At 35.2% G+C, this 18,800-nt stretch overlaps 2 protein-coding genes and 1 pseudogene across 4 annotated transcripts; 1 reads left to right on the top strand and 2 right to left on the bottom strand.

Annotated features, from left to right (window-relative positions):
- Positions 1-614: 614 nt before the first annotated feature.
- Positions 615-6,351, bottom strand: LOC148738366 (uncharacterized). Of its 3 annotated transcripts, none has more exons than XM_088750826.1 (9): positions 5,764-6,351; positions 5,426-5,575; positions 4,602-4,776; positions 3,708-3,865; positions 3,402-3,575; positions 2,815-3,184; positions 2,394-2,652; positions 1,476-1,669; positions 615-1,193 (listed from the first exon to the last, which is right to left on the bottom strand). In XM_088750826.1, the coding sequence occupies exons 1-9, from the start codon at positions 6,349-6,351 to the stop codon at positions 772-774; spliced, it is 2,490 nt and encodes an 829-aa protein (XP_088606952.1). In that variant the 3' UTR covers positions 615-771. The 3 variants fall into 3 exon arrangements, with proteins under 3 accessions (XP_088606952.1, XP_088606953.1, XP_088606954.1); XM_088750827.1 differs by having other exon boundaries at positions 2,394-2,649; XM_088750828.1 differs by lacking the exon at positions 1,476-1,669 and having other exon boundaries at positions 923-1,193.
- Positions 6,352-6,762: 411 nt separating this feature from the next.
- On the top strand, positions 6,763-14,331 carry LOC111325080 (sterile alpha motif domain-containing protein 3). The gene is made up of 8 exons (XM_088750833.1): positions 6,763-6,901; positions 7,488-7,710; positions 9,438-9,656; positions 9,860-9,950; positions 10,730-11,089; positions 11,410-11,617; positions 12,306-12,391; positions 13,122-14,331. The coding sequence occupies exons 1-8, from the start codon at positions 6,817-6,819 to the stop codon at positions 13,443-13,445; spliced, it is 1,596 nt and encodes a 531-aa protein (XP_088606959.1). The 5' UTR covers positions 6,763-6,816; the 3' UTR covers positions 13,446-14,331.
- A 1,688-nt stretch (positions 14,332-16,019) lies between these two features.
- LOC148738365 (uncharacterized) overlaps positions 16,020-18,800 on the bottom strand; it is a 5,428-nt pseudogene continuing 2,647 nt past the window's right edge.

The raw sequence follows: 18,800 nt of genomic DNA, 5'->3' as shown, positions 1-18,800 counted from the left end.
CGTGGGTGAGGAAGAAGATTTACACCGCAAAAAAAGCATTTTTTTAAATGAGTTAGATTAATTCAAAATGAGTTAGATTAACTCAAAATTTGAGTTAACTCAGGAATTAACTCAATATATTGAGTTAAGTTACTCAAATATTTCTACTAAAATTTGTCAAGTAATATAACTCACAATATGTGAGTTTATTTACTCGGTATTGAGTAAATTAACTAAAAGTTGAGTCTGTCATAAGGAATACAGGGATGAGGGATGATTTTGAGATGGGCTTTACCAGCAAAGGATGCTTTCTGCTGGGATATTTTTGCTATATTTGCTACACATTATGTAACAGTATAAAGTAACACGTGCACTATGACAAGACATAGTACACAAGCAATTGACACAAATTCGAACAATATTAAACAACCTTTACAAATCGATCCATCCCTAAAATGGCCAAAGTACATGAATAAAACACCCATAAATCATTGAAATACCCAATAACTCTTTGATAATTCAGAGAATCTAACTCAAATGTTGAGTTAAATTACTCAATCGCATTATGATATCCAAGTTGGTTTCTGAGTAATTCTACTCAGAAAAAATGGAGCATGAATAGCACCACAACATAGTTGAAACAAAAGTAATTATTCTTTTTAATAATTTTTCTTTATATTTTTGCAGCCATTTTAAGAAACTTTACTTTCTATTCTGCAATATACTATTTATCATGATTTTTTCTGTATTATTTACATGCATCAATATAGCAAAATGTAATCAAAAATATCATTACTGCATAAGATCCAATCTGTATTTCAATGTCACGAAGACTTGGTTGGCATAGCAACCAAATCCCTTAACGAGACCAAGGGGGTAATAATCTAGAAGCTCAGATTGCTTAATATATCTTATTTCGTTCAGTTGCTGAACTTTAAAAGCATTTAAATGACAGACAAATTCAGTAACATTTATTTTAAGGTACTGAAACCAAACTATGTGTCTCTCAACAACCAAAACCTTTTGGATCTTTCCCAAAATTGGAAAGCCATGGTGGTAGTCAATTACAATAACATCGCCCTTTACGTATTTGGTTCCATAAACTTTAACCCAGGATGTGCGTGTCAGTGAACTGTCGCCTTTAGTTTGGGGGTCTGCCTCTTGCAGCTCATCTTCTACTCCTGCTTCTTGAACAGTTGTTACCCTTCCAACAGCTAAAAAGTTATATAAAATATATATATATATTAAAGGAAACTCTCATGATTTAGCCAATGACATTGAACATGGGGTTAAATTAATTTAATGCTTAGGTCATTAATTACTGGGGGAGGGCTGGTAAGTTTAGGGGGCTTTGATTTGGGAAGGGCCAAAAAATTTTGGACCAGCATTTAGGGAGAGGGACAAGGCTTTGATTTGGGGAGGACAAGATTTCTTGGGATGAAGGTTTAGAAATTTTACTGGCCCTCCCCCCCAGTAATTAATGATGGCTCCCTTACCAGGTCCAATTTCCAAAGACACTCTCAAATAGTTGCCTTGTGAACTTTGCATTCGATAAGTCTGAAGGGCTTGATGCCTCATAGCCAAGGAATAGGTGATATTTTTGAAATTGTTGACGTTGTCTACCAGCTTTTTAAAGTAGTTATGTTTGGCCTCGAACCTCATGGCCCAGTTTCTTACTAGGGGACCATTTCTGTAAATGGAAGATTACTAGATATTATTCAAAAACTCATTAATAATTCATAAGCCTTTGGGCCAACTGGATACACCATACATATTACATGCATGGACCTTTATACTCGATAATGTCCCCCTTTAAGTCCATCTTTTAGATGAACCTTTATATAAAAAAAATTACCTTCATTAGTATTCTTTATATAAAGAACACTAAGACAGATGACTTTATCTGAGAGGAAGTATATGTCCATGTTTAGATGAAGACTTAGAGCCTCATCAAGGTCTCATCACACCCTAAAATTCCAGATTGCCATGTATAGAATATTGAGCATGTGGGAGTTTCTTTTAGAGCTACTCGCACATGCCTGTGACGTCAAATATCTATTGAAGTATGAAAGTCCATGTATGGTGGCTCCAGTGGAACCAAAATCTTATAATTATGAGGTCTAAAAACACTCGGCTGCACCTCATGCTTCTAAACCTGATAAGACATTATTGCTCATTCATTAAACATCACATAAAACTATAAGTAATACTGCATTATATACCCATGTATAAGCTGCACTGCAAGTTTCAGAAAACTTAAATAATCAGCATGATGAAGTCTGAGTGGGCTAATAATACATATATTGAAAGGGTATGTAAAGTTATGAAAGGTGGATAAAGTGGTAATACCCTTCCCCTAACCCCCAGTAGTACAAAATGTACAATGCTTACAATTTCAATATAAAAAGACATACTTGATAATTTGATTTGGGTAATGCACCATGTAATGCTGCTTTGGGATTGGAAGCCGGTCATTGAGGTTGACATAGTCCTCTAGGTACTCCTCTATGAGAACTCCAAGATATGCAGCCACCTGTGGTGTTGCTTTAGGAGCAAAAACAATTTCTTCAATTTTCAGTAGTCGCAAAAAGTTTTCCCAGTGCTCATCATTTTGTGGAATCAAGTCTCCTATAAGTATAGGAAACATTCTTGCCAGGCACCACATCCGAGCTGCTGGTGAAAGAAAGAAAAAGAATATGAAATTATCATGTACTTTTAGTATACAACAAAGCCTTTTATATATATTTTTTGTATATTTCTTTTTCTTTTTAAAATATAACATAATATATAATAGTAATATGTAACTCAGCCATTGCAAAACATCATTCTCCTAACCTGACTGTGAAATCCTCATTGAATTGTTTGCCAATGACTGCGGCTTTATAGGACTTGGTTTATTGCTAGCATCAGATTGAGGATACCACAATCTTTCTAATCTGTCATTCACAATTTCAAGTGTGAAATAATTTTCCTCTTGAATGTACTTCTGTAACAGAATCTTGACTTCTAGGGGCAGCACTCCCTCAAGTTGGTCATGCATGACATCAAGAACAAGTCCATCAGTAATGTGGAAGTAACGGGACTGGTTGAGAACACTTCTTGTTTTTACCCCATAAGTTGCTTCTAGATTTGCATCATTTTCTACAAGCCGGCAATGTCTGTCATGGATTGCTCTTGTTCTAATTTGAAAATCTGCTTCTGTAAACTAATATCAATGTGACATTCACAATATGAGTTGTATAATAGTATATTCATCTCAAATCCATGAACTTTGAAGTGTAGACTCATATTAACACTATTGACACAGGGTCTGATCAAAAGTCTAAACTTATTTGTAACAAAATTTAGAATGCCGGTAAATAATCTTTTACACTTGACACATTGAATAATGACCAAAAATGCATGCACACTACTACTACTACCTTTGTGTTAGTGTCTTCTCTAGTTGCCATACAAATTCTACAAATCCTTAGACCAGAAAAGCTCTCCTGAAAACCACCAAGAGAATGTGCCCCAAGATTGTCACTTGAATAAGGTCCAATGGAACCACTGAATGTTCTTTCTTGTTCATCTATCCAAAATGTTACACCTCTATCCTAGGAAGAAAACAAATACATATTTTTTAATTAAATTATAAATTAATATTAATGACAATGTGCACTTAATTATTTTTATATGGTTGAACTTACATTTAGGTGACAGTTAAGTGTATGCTACAATATACTTACTGCCTCTAGTTGATGCAGGTCTTGCATGAATGGCTGCAGTATCCTATTCATTCCATACTTTTTTATGAGCGGTACTCGGCACAAAGCAATTAGCTGAATTGAGTTGATAACAGAACGGTATTCTGGACTAAGATTTCCCAGATTGAAGTAAAAGGCTCCTGATGTTCATAAAAAAATCAATTTCAATGGCAATAGTCATAACATGTTGTGCCAAACCAAATGCATACCTCAAACAATGTTTTCCTTTGATATTTTTCAATTCTGCTTTAATTCTGCTGACTGTTTTTACCACCTATTTATGTTTAAGGTATTTGGCTCAACATACTAGGTATGACGTATGAATCAAGGCTGAACCTTCTTTAGTTTGGGTCAACACAAATGTGCTATTGTGCAGCACAACAGAAGCACGTCGTATGAACCAGACCTTACATTTGCACTTATTTTACACTGCACATTTGAGGGAACTTACTCTCATTGCATGTACGCATTCAATATTTTGATATTGAACAGGATTGACATTTAGGATGGTGGATGTTGCATGTCAAACCTCATAAACATTCATAAGTGAATAGGATATCCCCAAAAGATCAGTTTTTAGAGATTTCTCAAAATTTCCCTGCCAGATATTGTTTAAACATGACAAACATGCAATTAATATCTTGTGGATAGTTTGGTTGTAGTTTGTTTTTTCATCATCTGCAAACACACCATCAACAAGCACACACACACACACAAAAACAGGAGATGACTTTTCCTTTGAAACACACATCACAAAAAAACAAAAGATTGTCAGTCAATAAATAATAATGTTCATGATAATTATTAATGCTAACAGCAACCTAACAAAACACGTAATAGTTTACATGCATGTAAATACATGATTGAAAAGCATACCTATTTTATGTTTTTTTGTCTTTGATCCAAGCGGGTTTGTTACTTGAAAATCATCATAGTAACAATGAAGAAGTAGTGCATTACCAGGTTGTCCAAAAAGAGCATGCATTTTGTACTGTTCACCATCACAATAGTCTCTTAGAATTCCATCATTTGAGGAATGACCATTCATAACCTACAAAAGTACCCAAATTATTAAAATGTGCCACAAGTAATTTGTTATTAGAGGGACTGTCATGTAAAATAATGGTATTGATTCAATATTGTCAACTTCAAAATGATATCTAAATTGTCACAAAAACTAAGAGTTTTCCAAATCACCACACCCAAGTTCCTCCATAAAAACATGTAACCCATAAACTGAAGTGTTTCAATATAACTATTAGTGCAGTTTTCGTATGACTGTGAAACGTTCACGGCATGAACACTGTCATGGGAAGGAGTCAGCCAATTAAAAATCTAGAAAACATCACGGTCACTGCAAGACACGCACTCCTCGTCCAATCAAATGCAAGAAACATGGCACGAAACACTGCACGAACACTGTCACTACGCGGACACGGCACTGCTTAGCCAATCACATCGCGCAAAAAGAAAATCCAGCCAATTAAAATCCTACGTTACGACACGACACGTTCATGGCACTGAACTTTTCACAGTCATACGAAAGCTGCTCTATACAGGGACTGCACAGCATCCTAACAAGTGTGTGTGTGGGGGGGGGAAGGGGGGGCGCTAACATCAGAAAATGCAAACCTAACCCTACCCATCTCTGCAGTTCCTGTTATATTCCCTGTTCTACATACATCAAATAGGATGCTTACCTCACATAAAACATCTGCCTGATTGAGCAAAGATTGTAGGGTTTTCAGTATCGAGATGTAATGAAATGTTTCCTTGACCAGGCAGAGTTTTTGCTTGCCTTGCAGATAGCGATATTCAGCATATTGATTGAGGATGACTTCCTGTGGCTCCTATATATATTAAAACTCATATCAGCATAATAATCAATATATTTATATTATTTTGGTAATGCATGTGTTTATAAGAAGGCTAATTAAGATGACTTTAAAGCAAGTTAACACAAGTGATAAAATACATTAATTTGTCCCATATCTTCTAATCACATCTATTAAAGCCTGGACATAAGCTAAGGACTTACCACAAAGTTAAAATTCTCAACAAAGTACTTCATCTGTTGGTATTCATTCTGCAAACGTTGTTTTGCTTGGGAGAAGATACTTGGCTCATCAAGTACTCCAGATAGGCCCTCAACATCAGCAATTTCTATTCCACTGCTTTGAAGGCATGCCACCACTTTGTTTTTCATTTCCACTAAACTACTGTCCACTAGGTCTCCTGTATTGTCAAGAATAGCATTGACTGTCTGTTGGCTTAGTTGATTTTCTTCTTTGGTTTTTAAAATAAACAGTGCCAAGAATCTTGTCACATCGTCGACGTAGTTTGTGTCTTCATTTGAATCGTTGTCTTCTCCATCTTCTTCATCAGAGTTTTCATCTTCTACGTCTTCATCGCCTTGCTCACTTACGTTCGCAAAATTTAACAGTGCATTCTTCTTCTCTTCTCTCTGGATATGGGATTTGAACGAATTGAATTTTCGAAATGACTGGCCGCATTGTCTGCATGTGATGCTAAAGTTTGGTTCATGACTGTGAATAAATTTGATATGATGTAATAACTTTTTGAAGCTTCTACCAAGAAAACTAGTACAGTATGGACAACTATGCATTTGGATATACGGAAAACCTTCGATAAACAACGACGCGCTGATGAAGGAGAACACAGAAAGACCCTAATTCAATGGCTCTTAAACGAATGTCTGGGTGCTGACCAGTAGAAACGCAGGCTCTGGGAACGAGATTGGAATGGTAGTAGGACAAAGTTTGAGACAAATCAACTCTTTTCTTATAAAAATATTTATAATATATTTCATTACAACGTAGATATTATTTTAGCCGTCTTTATTTAGGATATATTGTATGAATGAATATTTTCCAATTTGAGTTTCCTGTTGTTTTGGCGCTAAAATTTAACCTCGATGTGATGAACATGACCATGTGATAGTGGCTACCAATCAAAAAAAAGGGCGCGAATGTACGAGATAAAACTCTTGTTCTCCATGAATGCTTTCTCCCACGTAGTCCAACTCTTTGCATTGCAATAGTCAAGTGAGCTCTTTAGCGTTTTCAAAAAGATGGCAAGTTTCCCGAAGTCTGTGGACGAGGTTAAGCAGTGGATGATACAAAATGGGTTTTCGTCCCACGCTTCTACCTTTGAAGGTAAGCTATAACTAGAGAATTTGTACAATATTAGGTTAACCTGAATTTCAAGTTTATTCGTACAAAGCTCATTTGTTGTCCTTCAGTACATGCTTAGATCTGAATTTTAGGTAGAGATATAATACGACGATAAATCATGTATTATTTTAGTTTATTTTTGTGAGGATTTCTTTATTTTCCAAGGTTATTTTCCTTGAACTTCGCGCTATCCGTACCATGTACGACCATGTACACACTCTGGTAGGATCTAGAGAGCATTACCCGTTGTATTGCAAATCGGTGCCATTTTGAATAAAAAAAAACTAATTCATAAGGAATCCAGATGAACAGTAAAACCAAAAATCAAACTCAGGTTTTGGTGATTAAATATTACGAGGAGATTTGGTTGATCTCTTTCCAATGCAAAGATTCTTGGTTTTGTTCCAATGCAAAGATTCTTGGTTTTGGCGGGAACTTCGGTACCATTCATGCTATGCCGTGCTAAGCACACATAGATAGGTCTTGCCTAATACCTAAGTACAAAACTATCAAGCTTTACCCCACATTCTTTCATATTGATTCCAATTGCTCTCTTTTCTTTCATAAGAGAACGAAATCGATGGCGAAGCAATGCAATGCTTAATGGAGAATGCGTTAGTGCAACTGATACCTGTGGTCGGCCCTAGAATGAAGTTTATCAAGCAACTTGAATCTTTGAAAAAAACCTCCAGGCCCGAGAGTATTGATTTAGTTGAAGAGGGTACCCCAATTGCCAATGAAGAAATGGAAGTACAAGACAGAATTCCAGCTGATACAGAAGTAAAAGCAAGGTTTGAATCTTAAGTTATGGTATAATATTGTGCTACATTATAATACTGGATCATTATTTCTATGACTTGCTTCAACAACCTTGATAACTTTGTTTTTATAACTATTTTTGCAAAACAATAGTTTAAAAAAATAAAAGGTGCGGTCGGTTTATAGCCTTAGATCTTACAATCAGTGCTGAGCCTCTGCTTTTGTGTAAGGTAGTTTAACTGCCTTTTACCATTACTTTACTCAATTGAGTATACATTCGCTTGTAAGTAGAGACTGTTTTGTAAGATACATAAGGACAGTATAAATTTGTTTTGTGCCAACATGGTTGCTGTGTAAGGTGTTTTGTAAGCACCTTTTACCAGTATCTCTTTTGAGTGCTATATTTAATAGCGCTCATCAAAGAGGACAGAAATGAATTTATACTTATTAAAATTTCAGAAAAAGGAAAAGAACTCATTCCTTGACGGCTAAGAGAAGACAAAGGCTTGCTCGCAACAAAAGGAAAAGGGAAGAAAGACAAAAGTCAAAAACGGGACTTGAATTGCTGATGAGTGATCTAAAACAGAAAAATCAGAATCTGCATGAAGCAATAGGAGTAGAAAAGAAAACGAAAGAAAAGTACTTCGAGATGTGGAGAGCTTCAGAAAGGAAAAAGAGAAACTAAAAACAACTAAATGTGTATTCCAGGGATGTGCAAGGAATAATATGAAAAATAATACTTCTAGGGAGCTTTTGCAAATCCAACCAACAATGCTAGAAGATCTTGGACCAGATGATAACCTAAGTAGTGGCAGATTTGGAACTGTGTGCTTAAAAAAATTTAGATCCACACCAGTTGCAGTCAAGTATTTAGAGTCATCTAGTGTTAAGGAAGTTCAAAGGGAAGCTTCATTTTTGGACAAATGTTGTCACATAAATCTCCCCATTATATTTGGGGTAAACACAATGCAGAAGCCTTATTTCATAGTCGCAGAATTTTATGGTAATGGATCGTTTAAGGCCTTGACACTAAGAGAACTTTTACATAAGGATGAAGAACATATTAAATCTTATGTAAATGGTCCAGAGTATTGGCTTCATTTAAGTTTCCAGATTACTGATAGTATTTGCTATTTACATACTATGGGAGTGCTCCACAATGATATAAAAACTGACAACATTGTTGTTTCTGTATCACCTGTAAATGTTATCACACCTATCTTAATAGATTTTAGTAAGGCCACACAGATAAGTGAAGGGAAGATTAAAGTTCTTACTGCTGCGGAGAAGGATCGCTACCGCAAAGAGCACATGCAAATTGCTCCTGAACTCATTGAGGGAACTCATCCCCAATCTGTTAAGAGTGACATATATTCTCTGGGAATTGTTTTTGCCAGTATATATAAATTTACTAAATACAAACCCATAAAAGAATTAGCAAAAAAAAGTTTAATGCCCTTTCAAACCAGATGTACATCATCAGAGATTTTAGCAATTCTAATGGATCTTATGAAAGTCTGATTTACTTTTTTAGATGACTTCAATCTGATTTGTTTGAATTTGTTTCCATCTTACTTGGAGTAATGTTTTATGCCATTATACATATCAGCCATTGATAAGGTGTTCAGGTGTCATTGAAATGATATAATTGTTTTGCTTCAAGATGTCATGTTTGTTAAATAAAAAGTCTATTTTGATCCATTCCTTTCTGTCTTTAGGGACATCCATTATCTACAGCTATATTTTACTATTCATACAGAAAGAGGCTGGAATTTGATAACAAAGTTAGCAGTCCCTGCCCTGATGACAATATAGTGCTAAATGCAAAAATGCTTTGGCCAAGAGTGTTAACACTTCCAACCAGTTTCCGACTGGATGTTACTAGAACACTGGCAAGCAAGGAGAAGCAGAACATCAATAAGAAGTTTAGAAGAGAGTTCATAGGCTCAATATACGATCATTTTGCCCGCTACACTTTGTAAGTATACTTGTTTGATATATGTTTACCACTTTTTGATTGATGAAAAGCCATCAGGAATACATTTTATTGTGGTGTAGGGAAATGCTAAAATTGGCTTATTGTATTTTCATCAATGAGATCTTATGTTGAAGAAGAAGGTACTGGTATTAGGTTACTAATTATTGTACATTTCATTTTATTTTTTGGTTTGTGAATTGTAGGTATCCCACCAAACATCAACTCACATCTATTTGTGAACTAATAGTCCAGAAGTATCCCTTCCTGAAAGATACCTCAATTGGTACTGGATATGTAAGTACCGAATAAGTACTCTAAGGTTTTGAAACAAATGATATGTTGATATCTGATGCTGTTATATGAAAACATGAAAAAGTTTGCTACATATCCCTCAAAAAAGTTTTCATATCGAGGCCTTAAAGGTTGATCATGTTCACTAGTAAAAAATGCAAACCATATGTGACCTTGCATTTTAGCTTATTACATGTTTTTTCATGACCTATCCAGAGTTTTCCAAATTGCTGACTGATTCAATGATCTAATAAAAAGGTAATTTGAACATTGACTCCCACAGTCAGAGAATTTGGCATTTTTTTCAAGGTCGGGGAATTTTGATTTTGGTCAGGGAAATTTGCAATTTATCAAAATAGGGAATTTTTCTTTCATCTTTGCAACATCTTCTTGGTGATTATGTTTCCAAATGAAATTTCCCAAATATTCGTGGTGTCCTTCATAACAATGACTAACTAGAAGTGTGCCATTGGGTGATGGAAAAATTGGTTTTGGTTTTGGTCAGGGAATTTAACTTTTTCATAAGAGTGGGAACCCTGTTGAATTATGGCATGAAAATAATACTACAGCTACTAGAATGCTGGCACATAGTTTTTTTTATTTTGATTTATTACTCCTTGAGTAGCTTTTGCGAATACTAGGAGATCAAAAAAGGAGATACAAAAGAGATTCAAAATCTGAAAAAGAAAAAATATATGTGCAGAGGATTCTAGTACTGAAATGTCATATAAATGCAAATCATCTATTACATCAGAGATAATTGATTTGAATACTATTTCCAGGATTCCTGGTACGCTAGTCTATACGAAAAGTTCCGTAATGAGAGAAAGTCTATTAAAGATGACCCGGAAGTAATCCTCAGGAAAAGAAAGCCCAAAGAGAGCTCCAAAGAGTGTGTGAAAGCTAAGCTTCGCAGAGGAGCCATAAACTGGGAGCCACCCTTTCCAGAGGGTGAGGATGAGGTGTCTCTACAACGACATAAAGATTTTATGAAGAGTGAATTTGAAAAAAGGTCTCCAGATTGGGCAAAGATAAGCAAACGAATGTCAGTGACTTTCCCCAGCAGACGGAGACTAATGAATGACAATATGAGCATCAAGGAAATAAAAGAACACTACCCTACTCTATTTAAGTTTGAACAGGTATGTTAAGCTATATATTGTTGTCCTTGTGAACTATGAGTATGAGCAATCTAATTGTGTTTTCTCTGTGTCTTTCAACAAGAAAGTTGTGTAGAAGAAGGATGAGTTTAATAAAACTACCCCCACATTAGGGTGATTGGCAGTCTGGTTGTTCTGTCAGGTCAGCACAATTTGCTGCCTTGAGTAACTGGGCAATTCTGGGTGTGTTGGGTGATATGCAGACATCCTATGCTTGCAAGATGTGAATGTCCTCTCTTACTTCATATGTTAACAGAAATATAGGAATTATTATTGATGCTATTCAAACCTTTGTTCCTTAGATACTGGCTGAATTTGAAAGAATTTTGGGTCTAAATTCAAGTGTGGTGGATTCATTCAGGTCTAATTTTCAGCAAGTCACTGACCCGATTGTAAAACTAGGAAAGACAAAAAATAAGAGTAAATCAAAAGAAGAAATCCAAACGTTCCTGCACCTCCTGGAGGATGATGATGATGACATGAACGAAGATGAATCAGAACCAACAATTGGTAAGAAATATAAAAGAAAACAATATCTTATCATGCGAGCTCGTGCCTTTCCCGTGTATAGACCTAATCAGAATCAAATGCAAATTGCCCATTTCAGACAATGTGATGTTTACAATATCGTCTCTGGAGAATAGTTTCTTTGTTTTTCTGATATTAATTCGTCCATTCATGTGAACATGTAAAGATTCTAGATACAATTCTACAGAGAACAACATGTAAACATCACATGGTCTGAAATGGGCAATTTGTATAGTCAAGTAGGTCTATTACAACCCATTTTCAAGTGCAGCAACAGCACATGCTCGAAAGGTCTGTCCTTTCAAACGTTTTAATATTTTTTTCAAATTTTTGGGTATCTGATGTCTTCATATCATATTATAAACAATTTACTACACTGCTAGTTTGTGTGTTACCCTGGACAATCTTACTCCTGAGCTGTATTTTTTCTTGCACCGGAAGGCTTAAAAAAATACCGTCGCTTTACTAAAATTTATTCAGTGTTAACACAGTGCAGTGCAGTAAACCTCTATATTACTTTGGATCACAAATATTAAAGGGCATCATACAATTAAGTAAAAAACAGTGCAAAGATTAAAACTAAGCCAGTTTTGATGAACCTGGTCCAGTGTAAATACCCTAATTGTAGTGAAATCAATCTAAATCTTTCAATTATTTCTGGAGGAACAAGCTGAAGTGGCCATGGCAGTACTGCCATACCTTCTTCTGCCAAAGTCTGGCCTTATTTCAACAGATGACTTTGTCCATTTCGTATTTGTAAGTATCATCAAATTATATTTATTTCTGAAAGAATAGTTAAAATTAATGGTTCTAGCATCTCTATTTGATTGACAAGATTACATTATTTTAGGATTTGGGTGCCACTCAATTCCAACAATTTCATTATTGAACATATCGGTACATACAGCTTGTTAAGGTGACTGGCTACTTTTGGAAATAATGTTAAACTTTTTTTGAAACTACAATTTTCCGAAGTAAAATTTAATGCTTTATTTCAAATCTGAAAAGAAAAAATTGGTGTCCAGAACTCTTTTTGAGATAATCAGCATTTAATGGTAGCCCTACGCACGAGTTTTTGGCAAAAAAATTGCACCACACAAAGTGACAAGAAAAAAAAGTCATAGATAACATAACAGATTTTACAGCTAAATTATTATTCATATGATAGCTAGCAGTCTAATATAATTCGAACATTAATTATGACCTATCATATTGTCAGTCAAAAAGGAGGTGCCAGAAATCACATTGGTTATAGTGGTTCCCGAAATTCTGCGAACTCATTAGTTGCACATTTGGAAACAATTTGGTTTTTCATTGCAGCTAGTCAAAAATATAAAAGGCACCGACTGATTATCATTGATTGACAGAAGCAATAGATTCAAGAAATTCTCGTCAATAAATTTGACAAGCTGTATTTTTTTTAAAAAAACAAATATTGTTTTCAAACACAATAATTATTGACTCTGGAGTTTTACTTTTTTTGTAGGAAGATGAAGATATTGATGAGATCGTGAAGATTTCCAACAAGCCTTTTCCAAGAATTGTATTTAAAGGGCAGCTAAGTTCCCCCGACGCTATCTATATAATAGCAGATCAGCAAGTGCTATGCAGCTCAACAAACACCACTCTGTTGGAGGCCACAGTCTGTTTGATGGCATGTTACTATGTGTTCCTTTATGACTATCCAAGTGGCCTCAACAACTTCTATTTGTACTTGCAAAAGTGCATATTGCAACTTCAGGATGGGAAGAAGCTACCATCCACAGTAATTAATTTTGTAAATGACATTGATGCTATGTCAAAGATCTGAAAATGTGATTTTATAATTACTTCAATTGAATGATAACTTAATTATACTTCATGTGTGGTTGATATTCAACCAATTGCATATACCTGTAAACAATATATTGATTTATTTCGTAAATTATTGGGCAAATGAAATCTAGGGAGTGAATTACAATAAATGGTCCAAAGCTATTTGAAAAAGTACTGTTCCCTTGTAGGGCATATTGTTCAGATGGATTAGGGGTATTAATGAAATGGTATACCTGCATCAAAGGAATTGCACTTATTTAAAGATGGCTCTAGACTATGTATGGTAATTTACTCTGTAGATTTCAATTGCTTGATAGTGATTTGTAAAATATATTAAAATATTGCTTACAGTGTATTTTGCCCTTGTTTGAATGCCTGCATCATGTGATCAATGTTTAGATTATCATTCAATCTTTTCTTTCAAAACCTATTACAGCTTATCCAAAATTAAAGATTATTTATGATTATTTGAGTGCTCACACTAAATTCGTGTGATTCAGTATTCCCTTAAATACATTTCATTGCATGCACTCTTTAAATTAAGGATTTCTTAAAAATTGTTACTATTTATTGCTAAATAATGTTAGACCATTTTACATTCATGGAAGAGTGGACAATTTTTATAATTTTACATTTTACATGCATATCTTCAGAATTTTAGCAAACAAAAAATTATTCGTTTTGCAAATTTAATATAGCTTCATGATTTCTAGTGACACTTGCTTTTATTTATTTAGCTTGATATACCTCTTCTAATAACATTGATGTTAACCAATCTGAACAGTTTTATGCCATGGAGGTAACTCATTGTGAGAGTAAGCTAACTCATTTTTTTGAGTGAAGTGAAGTTTAACTCAAAATAAAGAGTCAATCTGGATGCATTTCGTATGAGTTTACTGAACACATTATCAGAGTTGTCTGTACTCATTTTTGAGAAAAACCCACTCATGTTTTGAGTAGAGTTAACTCATTATTTGAGTACTTCTAACTCTTTTTGAGTTGTCCTAACTTACTCCAATGAGTTAGTTTTACTCAATATAGATAGTTAATCCAACTCAATATAAAGAGTTATTCTGGATGCAAGTTGAACTCGTTATATTGAGTTGGAATCACTCAACTTTTTTAGCGGTGTACCTGTCAAGAAACCAGCTTCCCTCTACAAAAAACAGAAAAAGAAAAACCCTCATGTCAGCTCCTATGTCGAGCCGCCTATATTTGTCTATGCAGATTTTGAAGCCGTCATTCTACCCGATGGTACCCATTCCCCCATCTTAGTCCGCGCTGAAACGGGAGACTCAGACGAGTGTCACACATTCTATGGCCCACAGTGCACTGCTGACTTTTTAGAGTTTCTAGATTCCCATATTTACGGTACCCCCGCTCATCCCATTCCCAAAGAAGACAGCCAGGATGTCATTTGCATCTTTCATAATTTGAAAGGGTACGACAGCGTGTTTTTACAAGCCCAGCTCCTGCAAGAACACCGCAAGTTTGATTTCATGATAATATATACATGTATTTTTAATCTTGATACATGTACAAAAAAAAAAAGATATTAAGATTAAAAATTGATATTAAGATTAAAAATTGATATTAAGATTAAAAATACATGTACAATATGTACATGTATTTTTAATCTTAATATCAATGCAAGGGGAGGAATTGTGAAATTACTTGAGTTGTTTTGTCTGCTATAATTTTCTTATTCCCTGCCTGCAACATGATTTTCTGTAAGTCTTCTAGTGGGATATCAGATAATGACATCTGGGAGTCGGTTGTTATGAGGAAGCTGCTTGTGGCATCATTAAAGCAGGTAAATTTAAGAATTTTTTTCTCCTGCATAGTTTGAATGACAATTTGAGCAACTAATTTTGTATTGCAAATGCTTGAAAGAGTAGTCATGTTGCAGTTGTTACAAGTTACAGTTTCGCTCTCAAGTTGTGCTTCGTTGATGGTCATGTTACATACTATGCAAGAGGCAGTACGCTTGATCTGAACACCAATGCAGCGGCCTTCAATGGTGTTGTCTTTTATTTCTGGTGTGGTCAGATTGATGTTCTGTAAATCATCAATTTCTTGAGGGTCAGTGGCTTCACTAGTATTTAAATACTTGACATCATCAAAAACGCCAAGTTTCAATTGTTTGAAGTGGTATGTTTTCCCAGCATGAATTTTATCAATTATGCCTTCCCACAAGACCAGTTTTACCGAGTTAGTTTCATCAGCTATAAGACAATCGCTTTTATATTTTGCCTTCTCACCATATTTTATAATGACTTGATTATTTTCCGCCTTCTTGAGGACTTTGGCCTTGACATCTACAGTTTCGTATACATCTTTTCCTAGTGCTTGAGTAATTGTGCATACCTGGTTGCTAAAGCTTTCGTTAAAAGAAAATGACAGAGAAGCTGGATAAATTTTTGCATGTTTTGCAATGGTAAATTCTTCTTCTCGTGTATGGAACCTTTTTGATGGTGTTTGTTTCACTCCAACAATCTTCACTGGTGATTTATTAAGAAATGCTTGGTTTAAATTCATGCATTTTTGAGGTGAATAGCATACAGTAGGTACTGCTTCCTCTTGCCCTGTTTACATGCGGCAGTTGAAGTAGTTAGTAATGGAATTTCTTGCTGTTTGCACCTCTGTTAACAAATGTACATATCCTTCTATGGATTCGTCTAGAAAAAAAAATAGAAGAACAATTTAGTAACTTTGTATTTGTGGCTCAGTCAATTCTATAGTTGCAGACAAGGTTTATACCTCCTCCTTTATATCTCTTCATGCCAAACAGTTTGATATTTAAACTGCCTCATTAAAGCAATCAACAAGTGCACAAACTGACTTGTGATCTGTAAAATATGTTTCAAGTACTTCTACCTTAATATTTGATATGGGTATGTTAGTATAAACATGATCTATGCAAGTCTTGTTATCTGTGGTGTAAGATGATACAAGCTGTTTATATCCATGATCTCTTACAAATAAGTTATACAGTGATGTTCTCTCTGCATTTTCTAGCCAGTCAATATTAAAGTCACCAATTAAAACATTGAGTTGCAAGGCCTGTGAAAATAAAACATTGAATAATGCAGAACACATTTGCACTATGGGTACACTAGGTGAGCGATATATGTCAAATATGTGTATGTGTGGAGCAGTCATTAGTCTGATAGCAGTTATTTCAATCCCATGAGAATTACAGGAGTACGGATAACCAGGATAGTAATCAACGCGACTATAAACTGCTGTTCCTCCATATGGTCGGAGATTAGTAGTTGTTACTGTACCATCATTTCTAAACAAACTATAGTTATCAATAATATATGCACTCTCATCATCAGAGTGACAGAATCTTGTCTCTGTTGAAAATATTTACATCAGTACTACTGTAGTTCAGGTCACTTTGCACATCTTCAATATGTCTATGTAAAGACCTTGCATTTAAATAACAAACTTTTAACAGCACTTGATCAGCATTGTAAACGGGATTTATGCACAAATGTAATTTAGCTTCAGTTCTCAGCCTTTCCATTTCTTTCTGTACATCAGTATTTACAGCTATTTTGTCTTCACAAAGGTCTATTATGTGTAAGCCTTCTATTGTTGTTACTCTGCTTAAACCTACATAGTGAATATGAGGTATTGCTTTTCTTGCATCAAAGTTGACAACTATTTTATCAACTGTATCACCTTGTGACCTGTGAATGGTTTTTGCAGCAGCAGGACGTAGTGGAAATTGTTTTTCCACTACGTCCTGCTGCTACGTTCTAAGACCTGTGCTGTTCTATTTCTACCCACTGCAAACTGTGATGTAACTGGTTTAATGGGTGTCCATGTAGGTTCAATGCCTTGCTTATAAAGATGTCTATTATCATGTCTTGTTTTCTCACCAACACCAGGGCAATCAAATTGTACCCAAATAATACCTGAAGGTTTGCCAGTTTCTTGTGTTTGAATAAGTTTGATTATGTTACCAGCACCATTTGTCAAGCCATCATCAGTTCTTACATTGAGGGAGATATCTGTTCTTTCATCAACAGCTAGGTGCAACACTGTATGCAATTGACTTGTTTTGTTTGGTTGATCAAGTGGAATCTGTTTCAGTATTTTTTCCCTAAGTTTCTCAGCCCATGTTCCTTGAATAGAGATACAAGATAAATAACTTAACCATGATCCATCCAAATTGCTTTCTATAAATCGCTCAGGATTATTTCTCAAATACTGGACAGCCAATGCTCTAATTTCTAGGTGATGGTTGGAGTCACCATATAACTGGTGTGATACTGACTTAAAAAAGCAGTCGCCTCCTCCACCAACATCAAGTGGTCTTAATCCATGTCTAAGTAGCCTGTAGTTTAAGAGCAAATCACCTGTAGTATTGGATACTAATGCCAATGAGCCAGTTTTGCCTTTTGCAACAGGACCCGGATTTAATTCAACATCTTCAGAGAGTAAAAGATTTCTTTTTAATGCATTAAATGCAAATGAACAAGTGGCACACTTAGCTCGTAAAAGATAATTACTAGAGAAACTTGTTTGCCTTTTAGTATGTCTGATTTTCCACAATTTATAATTACAAGCAATGTTGTGTAAAACAGATGAAGCAGGAACTGATTTTTTGAGCAAATTCTTCACTTTTGATCTCAATTTTGGAAATTTCAATGACTGGATAACTTTTCACAGTGATATTCTAGATGGTTCTCTATCTCGAGATCTGTATGGTTTTACTGCTAGTCGCCTGAACGGTGTACGTGATCTAAATTGCAGATCGTTTTTCATACCTTTGAGTTCCTTATCACTGATTATTGGTACTTTTGTAACAGAATCAATAGCTGAATTGTGTTTTACAGAACCTGGCACAGCTTTCAGGAATACTCTAACAAGGGTGCATTTCGCAACCACATTGCTTCGAACAAAATGTGTCGGTTTGATTTCTTCACGGTCAAAAGACTTATCCACGCTATCGTTTCTGTCAAATATTTTGTCATAAGCAACATTGCATGAAGTCTCATCAGTGTGCGTTGTGTCCCAAAGGAGGTTCATTGTCTCCCAAAGGAGGTTCATTGTCTCCCGAAGGAGGTTCATTGTCTCACAGAGGAGTTTCTTTGCGTCCCAAAAGATCGGGACGATCCTCAAATCGGAGCTAGTGCAGACAACTCCTGTTAAGCGCTTTTCTACGGAAACGCGGCTAACCTTTTGACAGATATAATGTCCAGCACATCGTCCACGATTACTTCTAAACAAAAACGATGAATGAAAATCAATTGTGCTCAAACTAAAAGAATAGTGGATCGCCAAAGTTTTGACAATGTTCGAATTCGTTGCTCGATAACTGTTGTCAAACAAACAG

Source organism: Stylophora pistillata, chromosome 2, assembly GCF_964205215.1.
Source record: "Stylophora pistillata chromosome 2, jaStyPist1.2, whole genome shotgun sequence".
NCBI classification, from domain to species: domain Eukaryota; kingdom Metazoa; phylum Cnidaria; class Anthozoa; order Scleractinia; family Pocilloporidae; genus Stylophora; species Stylophora pistillata.
Note: the sequence above shows the minus strand (reverse complement) of the source record. Positions and strands in the feature narration are given on the sequence as shown.